Source organism: Salvelinus sp. IW2-2015, linkage group LG4q.1:29 (assembly GCF_002910315.2).
Source record: "Salvelinus sp. IW2-2015 linkage group LG4q.1:29, ASM291031v2, whole genome shotgun sequence".
Classification (NCBI taxonomy): Eukaryota; Metazoa; Chordata; class Actinopteri; order Salmoniformes; family Salmonidae; genus Salvelinus; species Salvelinus sp. IW2-2015.
Window position 1 is genome coordinate 59,937,272 of NC_036842.1, and position 15,069 is coordinate 59,952,340.

General features: G+C 41.5%; 1 protein-coding gene across 1 annotated transcript in view; it reads right to left on the reverse strand.

Annotated features, from left to right (window-relative positions):
• Positions 1 to 813: 813 nt before the first annotated feature.
• The window catches only part of ntrk3a (neurotrophic tyrosine kinase, receptor, type 3a), a 261,268-nt gene continuing 247,012 nt past the window's right edge, over positions 814 to 15,069 (reverse strand). The window contains exons 14-16 of the mRNA XM_070439688.1: positions 12,174 to 12,179; positions 11,723 to 11,881; positions 814 to 4,160 (exon numbers count right to left, since the gene is read on the reverse strand). Coding sequence (XP_070295789.1) covers positions 3,975 to 4,160; positions 11,723 to 11,881; positions 12,174 to 12,179 — 351 coding nt within the window. The 3' untranslated portion in view covers positions 814 to 3,974. The remainder of the gene's footprint in view (positions 4,161 to 11,722; positions 11,882 to 12,173; positions 12,180 to 15,069) is intronic.

Consider the following 15,069-nt stretch of genomic DNA (forward strand, 5'->3'; position numbering starts at 1 on the left):
CTCCCTCCTCACTCCTCCCCATCATGATTAAGGTCTTAAACCCCTCATCAATCGTCGGCCTCTTCACTGCAGCAGCCATAACACGACACCGGCAGCCAGCTCTGTTCTCCTCTCTGGCCAATAGACAGCGCTATATTACTGGGCTGAAACATGCTAAGCATACGACCTTCACTGCATTATCCCAGCTCTGCTCTGCCTCCTCAACTGACCTCAAGCGATTACCCCCAGCCAGGCCATCGTATTTAAAGGATATCTAAAAGCTGGAGCCAATACCTAATTTCATTGGTAATTTTCCCCCATTTCTGCAAGGTCAACTCATTAGAGTTGCAACCTTAGGCGTTTGTTCACTATCACTTCCTACCGGTCACAGTTACTTTACTTACGGTTACCTCTCTGCTCAGTCATACGCTGAGGCCATCTCCGGTATTCTTAGAAACAACTAATTCATCTCTTTTCTCTCTGATGGATAAATAAGACATAGACTTCACATAAAGACATGTCGCCCTCCACTTCTCTCTCCCCTCAGTCGTCCACCCAAAGTCTCCCGCCCCGCCCCGTCCACAGTCTATCCCCCTCCCGCTGCTACCATCAGCACTAAAGCGTACTCTGTCCATGGGTCATTGAGCATTGATCAGCTTCAAGGTAAATGGAGTGTAAAATGCTTGGCTCTGGCCTTTCAGTGAAGTCACACACCTAATGATGAGAATCATCCTGAGGATACAGTGACAAGAGCCGTTATGTCTTGACACCTTCTGAAAACACAACGTCCCCTACACTGGGATTTGTACAGCACATTCCAAGGGGGCTATAAGGGAGGGTAATGTAAATATATTTTATTTCGGTAACTCATTATGAAATACTGTTATCAAACTATGGTATATCTAATTTGAATATGATAGTATAGACTATCAATGTGCACWGTTCTTTACATTGTGGTTGCCTATAAGTTCCTTCCCTCAAGGTTTACRTTGGTACATTTACATTTTAGTCATTAGCAGACACASTTATCCAGAACCACTGCATACATTTTCATACTGATCCCCTGTAGGAATCGAACCCACAACCCTAGCATTGCAAGAGCCATGCTCTACAACTGAGCTACATTCTCAATCCAGTGTGGAAATTGTTAATAAATGAGGCTCTGAGTCTGTTGTTTCCTATAGGAGCTTAGCTTGGGTAACAACCTCAGAAGTGACATGTCTGTTTCCTTCCAATTAGGACCTAATCTGGCACTAATAGTCTCTGTGCACTGCATATGATGTGTAAAATCTCCTAAGTCGCCCTAATGGCTTTTTTTTTTCAATTATAACCAGTCCGTAATTTGTGCACTCATCCATGGAGGAGGTGTTAGGAGAGGAAGAGGGCAGAATTGTTTACCAGTGGAGCCACAATCACAGGCTGGAGGAGAGGAGTGTACTGCGGTCTTCTACCAGGGGAAATCTCCATGACTTTGTGTGGGAGCTCAGGRCTCATAAAGCCGGGTGAATTGTAAAGTCATTGAATGCAGGCAGCAGGAAGCAGCAGGCCTCAAACACGACAGGAATATTAAAGGAAGAGGCATCTTATCATACATAACTACAGTATGTCAGAGTCACACACTGGTCTTTGAAAGCTTCTGCAATCCTCCCCATCCCTGCTCGTTCAAACAGAGAGAATGACTGGATCTCTCAAGGAATAAAATAGGAAACCAGATCAAMAAATGTTCCTGTCACTTTCCCTTCCAAGCCAGATGTACCTAGGAACCTTTGTAGATGTGAATTCAGAGATTAAGTTGAAGAGTATTTTTTTTGATGTTGTGATTAGGTAGAAGATGGGAAAACTACTTTTCAACTTCTTGCTAAAAAAGATGAGAAAACTTTGAGTATCTCGCCATTCTAACGTGAAGGAACTTTTAATTTGAAAGAAAAGTACAGTATTTGTAAGTTTGACCAGATAATTCATATTGAAGCTTTTAAAATACATTTTTGTTGAAGTAGGCAAATGATTCTGTACATAAACGTTAATATGAAATTGATCACATAATAATATATCACCTTGTTAAAAAAATGCAGATAGGCAAAACATGGTGCCAGTTTGGCTCAGCATTGAATAATTATGGATGTATCATTGGGGTGTTATTGAGACCAAACACGACCTTGAATGATTACATTACTCAGCGTAAGCAAGAGGAGAGAGAGCGAAGGAGAGCGAGAGAAGGAGAGAGCGAGAGAGAGAGAGCGATAGAGAGAGTGAGCGTGAGAGAGGAGCACTTTCTCCCAAAGCCCCAGTGTTTGTCATCACAGCGTAATGTTCCAAACAGCCCCCATAGCTACAGAGTGCTCCATCACTAATACGTAATGAATAATTCACGTCACTGTGGTCTGCCATGTTTGCTATTGTTTAACATTGGGAGAGCTGAGAAAGATAAAGGATCGTTTGCAGAAATCTTGCGCACATTGAGAGAAGAAAACATTCTCAAGCCTGCATTACAGTAATGCTTTAACTTGAATGTACATGTACAGAGAATGGAAAATGAGAGGCAGTTACTACTATTATATGAATGTATAGTGTCTAGTAGCACATTTCCTGTATAAACTGCAGAAATTGAAACATCAGGGTCATGACCATCTGAAGGCAGTAGAATAACATTATCCACAACCTGGAAAACAAGATGAAGTATAATACAATGCCATATAAATGTAATTTTCAGAACACAGCCAGTGACAGCTTATAATGCTATATCATAGCTATAGCTCTTTGCTCTGGCTAGATGTACATGAGATACATGGTGATACAGAATGTATGGCTGAGAGCAAATCTAAGACTAGATTACACTGAAAGAACAACAGTGAGCTGGAATGAGGGGAAGTGGGGGCGCTATGTAAGATCATCATAAATTCATACTGTAACTGTATGCATCCKGCTCAGTCTGTCTAAGCTCACATCATGATTACGCTACTGACAGTCTACTTCCTGTTCATGTCTCAACCTAACATCCTGACTCGTAAGGTCACATTGTAATCAAATATCCAAATCAAATGATAAGACTCTAAATAAAGTCGATTAAATTCGTTAAAAGCAACAGAAACAACACACTGACCAGGTGAAGAAAATWGTAACACAAATTAAAGATTATCAAAATATCTATAGGATTCACTCACCATTACAACACACCAAGAAACTAAAATAATCTAAATAGGAAATGAAATAAGTTAACATATTTGTGACAGAAATTTACAGTATATACATTCAATTTTAAATAAAGATGACTGTGTTGATTGTTGGCTCTGTCTTTCCTATGAGTTCCACATCTCAATGAAAAGCTGTTTCCTCTCAGTAGCCAATCGCCTTGTCGGATCCAGAGTCAGAGAATAGATCCAGCCAATCGGAGTGCAGTAAGGCTTTCTTCAAAAAGTCCCTGCCAATTGTCTGACTTGCCAATAACAAGAGGTCATCTCCAACAGGTGACATACAGTACCCTTAGCAAGAAACATGGCAGATATCCACACTTTGAAAATAAAAATAAATAAAAAATATATATAATATATATTTATAAAATGAAAAAGAAAATCACCTGGGAGTTTGATCTTCTGTCAAGCTGTCAGGATACCAAAAGCAAACCATTTTTCCAGGGTTTTCAGCTTTTATTTTTTCTGTGTACTTTTTGTAATTTAGTCATTTTCTAGCATTTTTTTGTTTTTTGTGATACTTTAAGTAGGCTGTTTTTACCAAAAAAAGAAATAATGTCCTCTTCATACAGTATTCAGTAACTGTACAATTTTAAATGCAGGTAAACAAAATGTAAAAGTGCTTTTTTAAATACTGTTATCCAGTGTATCGAAAGGAGTAGCAGGCACTTAAGTCCATCCCCATTTTGTAGGTGTTTGACAGTGGAGCAATAAGGTGCTCGTTGTTTGGGTTATTCCTGGGGTTTTGTTCATCTGTTGGGTAGAGACAGACAGAAAAACAGACAGATAGACAAACCCCAACGTACACTAGCCCAGGATGTCCAGGTAGACAGGCGTAGCTTTGCCCAAGGCATAGAGGATTTTCTGGATATCCTTGATGTTCAGCCTCTGCTGGGGCTCCCTCTGCCAGCAACCCAACATGATGTCATACACCTCCTTGGGACAAACTCGTGGCCTCTCCAAAACCCGTCCTTGCGTAATACACTCGATGACCTGGGGCGAGAGAGAGCAAAAGAGTTCACAACCCAATTTAGAGTATTATTCTGTTTACCAAGAGCACCACGAGACATTTACAGGCAGAATCATGTTTTGGTTAATCACCTTCATTACCATCCCCCAGGCTATAGCACCACAATATGTGTACTGTAGTAATTACATGGGCACAATGTCCAGGTCATAAGGAATATTTAAAAGTGAAAGGTTATGCAGTGCACATAAACAAACACACAGATGCAGTGTTGTCAGACTTGCCTGTTGATGTAAGTCGGGACATGTATCATTTTACATGTGATCTCTCTGGGGTGTGGTGGGAATTAGGAGTGTATGAGCTGTGTAGGTTGTTATCAATACATGTCACAATAAGGTTGCAGGACATTCGATTGGGATGCTGGGGGGCAGGTAAAGCCTAAAGCTGCACTGTTAGCCAAATTTGAAATGGAATTACAATGGAGCAGGGTGGAAACATAATTGAAATGTATTTACAGAAGGGCTGTGGTCACCATTTAAGTAATACATTAAATATAAATACCACATCGTGGGTCCATTATTTTCCAATTTCCATCTTATAGTAGCCTAGCACAAGAATGTACTGTGTAGTCAAACCTTCTAGGGTTGCTATTAGCGAGAGCCCTTGTGTGAAGGAGAACAATGGCAGAACAGACAGCCATTTTCCTCCTAATATTCCTTTTTTTTGCAAGCTGGAATAGAAATGTAAGAGGACCAGTGCTTCTATAGCACAAAACAATATCACATCTGTGCTGTTTCCGTGTGATGTTGTTAGGCTACATCGTATCMTTGTTTCCTCTTCAGAGTGCACTGTCGAATAAGTGATTGTATCAAGTTCTTTGTGGATGGATTTAACTAGCTTGCTAGTAGGTACGCTACACATTAGGAGATTAGTAGACCATCAGTTGGATATGGACTGAAAGACAGACGAGGACCACTAATGCCCCATTCACATTACATCTGAGGAGTCCGTTGCGTCGGCTGACATTCATTTCAATGGGGAACGTCCACGGTTGAAGGCTCTGTTGTGAAACGTTACCAAACCACAGAACAAGATGAAAATGTGGTTTTCGGCGATAGCTTTATGGGATTGCTAGCAATTTCTAAACAATTACCTRTTCCTGTAAGTGATGTTTTATTATCACCTGAAACAAAATGTTTCTCCTGCCTTGAATGAAAATATCACTTTTATTTTTAATATGACCTCTGATGAGACTAGTCTCTCCTTCATCTTGTCTTGTATTGTGGTGAAACCCTATGCTCTTCGTTCAGTAGCAGAACGAAATTGCATGAAGATGACGTACGGCTTAATAAAGAGGACCTCTAAGCAAGGTGAAAGGAGTGAAACGGGGCGGGATCATCAACTTCACAAATCGGGTGCTGTAGGTGTCCTGGAGGAGAGGTAGTTTGCCTCCGGGGATGCGTTGGGCAGACAGCACCACCCTCTGGAGAGCCCTGCAGTTGCGGGCGGTGCAGTTGACGTACCAGGCGGTGACACAGCCCAACAGGAAAATCTTAATTGTGCATCTGTAAAAGTTTGTGAGGGTTTTAGGGGCCAAGCCAAATGTATTTTTCTGAAGTCTACGATCAGCTCTTTTGTTTTGTTGACGATGAATGAGAGGTTATTTTCCTGCCACCACTCTCCCAGGGCCCTCACCTCCTCCCTGTAGACTGTCTTGTCATTGTTGGTAATCAGGCCTACGTTTACTTACKTAGTTCTTATGGTTGTCCATCGTATTCGATGATGACTTCCACTTTGAGTTAACGGTGAATTCGTTGTTGACTGTAACGTCCAATCCGAGATCCACAAACTTTATTAGAGGTGGGGCATATGCAGTCTGTGTTGGCAGGGGAAGGCATGGTTGTGTGTCTCCTGAGCTGTTTTTGCTGTCTCTTTGTGCTCCTCTCCTCCTCCCACCTCTGTACACCGCTGGTGGAATGGTTGGCAGCAGCATCCTCTGGGGCCCCTGTGTTGAGGATCAGCGAAGTGGAGTTGTTGTTTCCTACCTTCACCACCTGGGGACGGCCCGTCGGGAAGTCCAGGACCCAGTTGCACAGGACGGGGTGTATACCCAGGGCCCCGAGCTTAATGATGAGCTTGGAGGGTACTATGGTGTTGAAGGCTGAGCTATAGTCAATGAACAGCATTCTTACATAGGTATTCCTCTTGTCCAGATGGGATAGGGCAGTGTGCAGTGTGATGGCGATTGCATCGTCTGTGGATCTATTGGGGAGGTAAGCAAATTGAAGTGGGTCTAGGGTGTCAGGTAAGGTAGAGGGGATATGATCCTTAACTAGCCTCTCAAAGCACTTCATGATGACAGAATTGATTGCTACGGGGATAGTCATTTAGTTCAGTTACCTTTGCTTTCTTGGGTACAGGAACAATGGTGGACATCATGAAGCATGTGGGGACAGCAGACTGGGATAGGAGAGATTGAACATGTCTGTAAATACTCCAGCCAGCTGGTCTGCGCATGCTCTGAGGACGCGGCTAGGGATGCCATCTGGGCTGGCAGCYTTGCGAGGGTTAACGCGCTTACATGTGTTACTGACATCGGCCACTGAGAAGGAGAGCCCATAGTCCTTGGTAGCGGGCTGCATCGGTGGCACTGTGTTATCCTCAAAGCGGGTGAAGGTGTTTAGCTTGTCCGGAAGCAAGCCGTTGGTGTCCACAACATGGCTGGTTTTCCCTTTGTAGTCCGTGATTGTCTGTGGACCCTGCCACATACGTCTCATGTCTGAGCCGTTGAATTGCGACTCCACTTTGTCTCTGTACTGACTTTTTGCCTGTTTGATTACGGAGGGAATAACTACACTGTTTATATTCGGCCATATTCCCAGTCACCTTGCCATGGTTAAATGCGTTGCTTCGCGCTTTCAGTTTTGCACAAATGCTGCTATCTATCCACGTTTTCTGGTTTGGGTAGGTTTTAATAGTCACATATAGTGTGATAGTACAACATCTCCTATACACTTCCTGATGAACTCAGTCAACATATCCGTGTATTCGTCAATGTTATTCTAAAAGGCTTCCCGGAACATATCCCAGTCCGCATGATCATAACAATCTTGAAGCATGGATTCCTATTGGTCATACCAGCGTTGAATAGACCTTAGCACGGGTACTTCCTGTTTGAGTTTCTGCCTCTATGAAGGGAGGAGCAAAATGGAGTCGTCATCAGATATGTYTCAGGGAAGGTTGGGGAGCGCCTTGAAGGCATTTCAAAAAGTTGAGTAGCAGTGGTCCAATGTTTTTCTAGAGCGAGTACTACAGTCAATGTGTTGCTAGAACTTCGGTAGCGTTTTCCTCAAATTTGCTTTGTTAAAATCCCCAGCTACAATAAACACGGCCTCCGGATTTGTGGTTTCCAGTTTCCATAAAGTCCAGTGTAGGTCTTTAAAGGGCCGTTGTGGTATCGGCTTGAAGGGGAATATACACAGCTGTGACTATAACCGAAGAGAATTCTCTTAGTAGGTAATACAGTCAGAATTTGATTGTGAGGTGTTCTAGGTCGGGTGAACAAAAGAACTTGAGTTTCTGTATGTTATCACAATCACACCATGAGTATTTAGTCATGAAACATACACCCCTGCCTTTCTTCTTCCCGGATAATTATTTATTCCTGTCTGYGCGATGTACTGAGAACCCAGCTGGCTGTATGGGCGGGGACAGTATATCCCAAGAGAGCCATGTTTCCGTGAAACAGAGTATGTTACAATCCCTGATGTCTCACTGGAAGGATATCCTCGCCCTGAGCTCATCTACTTTATTATCCAGAGACTGAACATTAGCGAGTAATATACTCGGAAGCGRTGGATGGTGTGCACGCCAGCTTTATCGCAGCTTTAATAAAGAGAGCGGTGGGGTGGCTGGTATATCTGTTACATCTGCTATCCAACACAACAGATTACCCATCATGTTTAAGCAAAAACATTGCATATTAATTATACTACAATGTCATAGCCTAAACAAAAAACTATGACAATACTTTTATTTCCCTTTTGACCCACATTTTAATCGCATAGACAATCAGGGGAAATCCAGAATATCAAAAGTGTCGCACAAGCATGAAGATGGGGGGGGGGGTCGTTCCTGCAGCTGTGCCCACATGCAGGAAACCAATGGGATAGTCGAGGGTGGGCACAATCAAAATGGCTGGAAAATTACCTAAACCACACATACTGTACTTGTCAGGAATAGTACGGTTTTATTTTACATCAATGAAATATCCAATTAACGGTGGCCAATATTGAGAGATAGAGGCATAGTTTTTGCGCTCTAATGCACTGAAGTGGGCAGCTCCTGCCACCCAGCTAAGAATGGAATGTTCAAAATGAAACAAAAACCTGACATTATTGATAACCTATTGATCTGGTGTTTTCTGTTGAATGGGTATGAGAACAGCTTCAGGTTCACATCCACAGTCAAAGACAAAGTAACCTGTCATGAGCAATAATTACCAATGAATCCACTCTGCGCTGTGTCAAACAGGTCAGAGATGATAACGGGATTGCAATGCTAGTTAAGCACACTTTTGAGTTTTATGTTATGTTGTTTATGCTGTCATGTTATTTTGTTCTGCTGCTCATTGTGATTAGATAGCAGGTGTGTTTTTTGCTACATATTATACAGAAACCTGTTTAGCAAAAAATAAGACTACTTAAATCTAGGGTTAAACAATTACAATTTAGTTGGATAGCTTTGTTGTGCGGTCTGTGTCTATTTTAGGAACAGTGAGAGGCTGTGTTGTCATCAGCGTGATACGCTGTCTGCACAACTGTAGCCCGAAGGCGAAGAGCTCTTTCCACAGGCGTTCAGTCAGTGAGTCACCACAGCCCGCCCAGACTGCAGCCCAGCCTTGTTACATTTACATTCACAGCACCTCCACATAATTAATATTTATAAAAGACTTCTGGCGTGGGAGACCTTGTTGTTTCTCTACCTATGGCTGGCCTCAGCATTGATTTATAATGCTGCTTTTCAGGTCTCAACGTAATAAGACAAGTTAGAAAAGCTGAAAGCTGCCGTAAATATATTAATTTGATAAACAATGTCCCTGTCAAACTGTACATGTTGATGTTTGGCTGGAACCCCAAGCAGTGTTGTTCTGACATTTTAATTATCATGCCTTTTTAGGTTTGGTGGTCTAGATTGTGTATTGCAACCCACTATTTCACCAAAGTCGCTGCAGAACAGTAAATTAATATAGTGCTTCTGTCAATGTCTACAGTGTGATGTCTTTATGCTTGAGAGGAAGATCAGTGGCACATGACTGCACATTATCATTACTGCCATGTACTGTATATAGAGGACCTGCAACAAAATGGCTGCTCACCTCTTATCACCCTTTATTTTTTTTGAGTGATTTATGGTGTCTGAAAGGCATGTGTGTGTTTGTGTGTAAGTGGGAGTTGAGACTGGGAATGATTTGATTTCAACACTCTCAGCTCACACTAGTATAATGTAGGTGCTGCTCTCTTGTCATCTTTGCTTAAGTCAGGGATAGGCAACTTTAATCTGAACTCATCACGAGGGGCCGCAGTTGCTTGCGGGTCTGCGTACCCACATCCATAAACACATTTTAAAGGCCTCACTCTTGACAGTAGAGAGACATTCAGTTAATTTCGCCATGGGGTGTAAAGAAAACATTGCAGTTTTAAAGCAAGTTTGCAGCAATACTACATATGTTGCCATGGGGCGGAGAGAAGATTTTGCAATTTTGTAACTCATTTCATGCAATTCTACTCATTTTGCCATGGAGTGGAAAGAAATGTTTGCAGTTTTTAATATGATATCTGAGTGAGACTGACTAACAAAATCAATGGCGGCCTAATTCGACCATGATTGCTAAATTCAGATAGCTGGCCGCTAGACTCATTTACTAATCTAAAAATGTTTTGCTGACATGGGCTAATGGAGTGACTATCAGTAATTATGTTTCGATTAACTTGTCCAGTATTGTTTGGCGACATGTAGAAAGTTGGCATAGAAAATAGATGTGGCAATTGCCTGCAAGGGTGTTTCCATTTAACCATCTTGTGTCGATAAAAACCTGCTGGATATAATAACATCACATCTAAAAATGTTTTGTAAAAACCTAGTGTCAAATAAAAATCTTGTTTGAAGTGTTTCCATGAACCATTTAGGCAAAATGCGCATTAATAAATTGTTGACAGCCTGTATCCCTCCCTCCCTCCCACCTATCCATTTTATGTTTCAGATACCCCACGAAATCCAGCGTGAATATTATGCAATAATTGACTAATATTTTCTGTATTCTCATAATTCTCATGTGCCGATCAACGTATCGCCACGGTCTATGGTCGCCATGGTGGAAAATACACTCCTGTAGATCTGAAATAATTGGATGGTGAAACTTGTCAGCCAACCAGAAAAAAAAGTGACGCAATTCAGGCATTCTTGAAAGTCAGCACAATCGTTGTCCTGCAAAGAAACATTATATAAAAAATTAAATAAAAGATTTTGCAAGCAGTAGGCATTTAGAATAAAATGTGGAGCGGAGCTTAGGGTTACATGATGACATCACGTGTCCCGTGTATCTTCAAAAGTATTCGGCAATCATCATTTATTTGAAAAACAGTGTCCATCATCATTTGTCGCAATAAAGAAAGTTAAAAATAAAAATCCACCCATGTCGAACAGATAAAAATGTTGTCCATCTTTAGAGTGCCTCCTATTCCTGCCGTTTCCATTTCACATGTCACAATTTTCTTTTTATCACATTGCTTTTGTCGAATAAACCTGGGTCAATGGAATCCTGCCTCGTGACTGACAGAACAAGAGARAAACTGCTGATGCACAACCACATTTCCAAATTGCACCTTGTGTATTCTACTATTCTAACTCGCAACAGTAAGTTGRGGGGGGGATTGATCCGAGGGCCTTCAAAAGGGGAGCTGTGGGACGCCAGTTGCCCATCCCTGATTTACGTCTTAATTGATTTCTCTTCTGGTCCAATATTGAGCCCAAAGGCCACTCTAAGAATAGGCCAATTAACCTATCTCACACTGCACCATTCTAGGGATTAGTAAGAGACTGTACTGGATGCTTGTCTTGGCCAAGGCAACAACTGTTGAATGCAGGTTACTGCATTGTGTGGTTATGTTGCTTATTATCATCACTGTATTGCAGAAAAAATGGCAGAATACAAAGATGGGTGTGCTTGGCCAACGGAACAGGAAATATCTCTACATTTGGCCCATGARGTCTGTCAACAGCCTTCATATTGGATTACATTCCTAAACCCAAAATACAGGCATACARCATACYGGTACCCCCTGTATATAGCCTCRTTATTGTTATTTGATTGTGTTACTTTTCATTATTTTTTACTTTAGTTTAWTTGGTAAATATTTTCTTAACTCTTTCTTGAACTGCACTGTTGGTTAAGAGCTTGTAAGTAAGCATTTAACGGTAAGGTCTACACATGTTGTATTCGGCGCATGTGACAAATAAAGTTTCCTTTGATTACGATATAAACCACTGAAATGTGAGTTGAACCCCTCTGTCCATGCAGTTACAGTACCTCATTGTTGGCCAGTTGAAACCATGGCTGCTTCCCGTAGGTGAAGATCTCCCAGAGGATCACACCAAAGCTCCACACGTCGCTCTCTGTAGTGAACTTCCTGTACATGATGCTCTCAGGGGGCATCCAACGGATGGGCAGCATGGTGTGGCCCCCCACCTGGAAGTGAGAGAGAGAGAGAGAGAGAGAGAACAACAGATGTCAGCACACAGCGTTATAGACCTGGACTAACGGCTCAAAGGGATTTGAAGGTTAAATCACAACTGAAAAAGACAAAAAAGAAAACTATTGTACACGTGAAAGAAACTGTAAAGAATACATTTTTTAATTACATATTCACCGAAAGGCATGCAGCAGACACACTTCGAATACTTCTAGATGGTCTTTTCTAGTTTTTAAAAAAAAAACGTGTATTTTTCTTATAAAATATTTGAGAAGAAGGGAAACCTACACAGCCCTGTAACACAGAAGATGAAGAAGAGTCAATGAGGCTCAGCTGGGAGGAGGAAGAGAAGATGGAGCCAAGAGAGGGAAGGAAAAAGGATCCATTAAAGAAGTTTGACAGCTTCAAGCCATGCAGCAACATAAAKGAAGTCTTCCCCTCAGCATTCCCTTCCCACTGTCTGTCTGACTGCCAGATATTATAAGAGTAAAACAATGAGGTACTAATCATCTGCGCCCTCCTCTTTAACTCAACAGGATCGTTTCAAAATCGGTTTCCTATTCATGTAAATTGCACTGTGTTAATCATATCTGTGGAAGAGTTGAACAAGAGTGACGTTTCAATAGTGGATGTCTGATTATTGTTACTTTCAACTCTTAAGTGGTAGCTGCATATTAATTACAGAGCTCATTAGCACTGAGCTCACTATGGGTCAAGGTATTGACGGAGCATGTGAATACAAAAGAAGTTAACATTACATTCCCACATTAATTATACTGTAGCTACAAAGGATCAGTCTACCATGTTTGCCATCTATAATAACAGTATATTATAGCATCAGTTTCTGTTCTGGTGATTATGTATTGTTGGTTTTCTTTGTTAAATTTGGCCCGCTGAACATTATAATAAGTTGTTCCGTTTTACAACATCTTCAACATACTCACCCCTTCCTTCTCCCCCTCCTCCTTCTCCTCCTCCTCGTCCGCCWGCTCTCCTTTTTTAAGATTTATGACGGTTTATTAATGAGATTATGGTAAAATGTCTGCCGGACCAGGTCCCATAAAGCCTGTGTGAATATGTAACCCTAACGACTACCACACTCTAGTGATCTTCTTCCAAGCTGAAAAGAGAAAAAAAGTGCAGGATGTTTCAAAAATCAAATGTTTTCATGTTCAATCATATAAATAACCCATAGCTTATTGTAAATAAGGCGAATGCAGATTTCAAATGTGTGTGTGTACTGTGCAGAGAAGGGTATAACAGTTTTAATGCATTTCTGGCCCATTAGGGAAAGTGCTATTTGTCTATCATGCAATCCACACTACAACCCTAATATCCACTGTAAAATCAACTTAAATGTTCTTACCTCGAATCCTCACCTTTGTCATAGCTCTACCCTACTATCCCATCTCCTGATTCAATCCCAGCCCTACCYCATAATCAATACTTGACAGGGAACAGGGCAGAATGTCATGGGAAGTCCCTATGACTTCTACTAGTACAGTACATTTGCAAGGGACTCAGAAGTGAATTGGTATCCCTGCTGCAATGACCTGACASCCTTTCCATTCTGCTGGACCCCTGACTATTGACTTCATGTGGATAGATTGTTCTTCACCAGACCAATGTTGTTGGCACTACATGGTACACCACCCTAGAATGCAGGCTGGTGTCCAAAACAGTAGAACAGGAGGATGATTCAAATTCACATACCGTTTTGAAGACTTACCACAGTTCTATGATATTTGCAAGATTCATAGGTTGTACAGGTAACTGCCAAAATAAAGGAAACACTTGAGTAAATGAGGGATACAAAGTATATTGAAAGCAGGTGCTTCCACACAGGTGTGGTTCTGTGTGGTTCCTGAGTTAATTAGGCAATTAACATCCCATCATGGTTAGGGTCAGGTATAAAAATGCTGGGCAGGGCATTATTTTGGCTACAGTGGCTATGCCCTCATAGGATGCCAACGCCCCCGTCCACAGGGCACGAGTGGTCACTGAATGGTTTGATGAGCATGAAAAGAAAAACGATGTAAACCATATGCCATGGTCGTCTCAGTCACCAGATCTCAACTAAATTGAACACTTATGGGAGACTCTGGTGYGGCGCTTGAGACAGCGTTTTCCACCACCATTAAAAAAACCAACAAATTATTGAATTTCTTGTAGAAGAATGGTGKTGCATCCCTCCAATAGAGTTCCAGACCCTTGTAGAATCTATGCCAAGATGCATTGAAGCTGTTCTGACCTGTGGTGGCCTAACACCCTATTAAGACACTTTATGTTGGTGTTTCCTTTATTTTGGCAGTTACCTGTATCTGCAAGACAGATTTGTGTTTGTTATGGTAGCTCTGTCTGTCTTGGGAGACTAGATCTGGTTTTCGGAGTCATGTATTTGTTAACTTGTTTATGTGTTTGTGTGTCTGTGTGTTGGGAGATTACATTAATTGATTGAATTTCAATCAATCTTAATGGCTTCTCCCTGGCAAGCACCACCCTCAATTCAGTCTGGGGTTGAAYGGCGGACCGTGGAAGCATATAAATCAGAGTGTGGGCTTCCCTTGTAGCGGAATTAAAACTGGCAGGGTGATGACAAAAACACCAACACAATTTAAAAGCATAGCACAATTAGCATATAGAGAGAAATTAAAGTATAGCTAATTTGTATACTCAGACTGACGATAACATATACATTGATTGAAGCAACCGACAATACATTTTCAATACTGTCCCTCCATGTACAGTCTGGTCCATAATTATTGGCACCACTGATAACGATGAGCAAAAAATACTCAAATAAATTATACACATATTGCATGCAAAAAAAAAGACAATTGTATTATTACATACTAATACAATTGCTCAGAGAATGAGATGTTGTTTAACAGCTAATAATAAAATGATCAGATAGGGGTAAAAATGACTGGCACCCCTGTTTTCAGAACTCCAACACCCTCCCCTTGCGAGGATAATGACACTGAGCCTATTTCTAAAATGTTTTATGAGTTGGAGAACACATTGGGAGGGATCTTAGACCCTTCCTCCATACAGAATCTTTCCAGATCCATGAAATCCTTCGTCTGCGCTTCTGGACTGCCCTCTTCAAGTCAAACCACAGAGACTGAGATGCCCATTGCAAAATGTTTATTTTGTGGTCAATTAAGCATTTCTTTGTGGATTT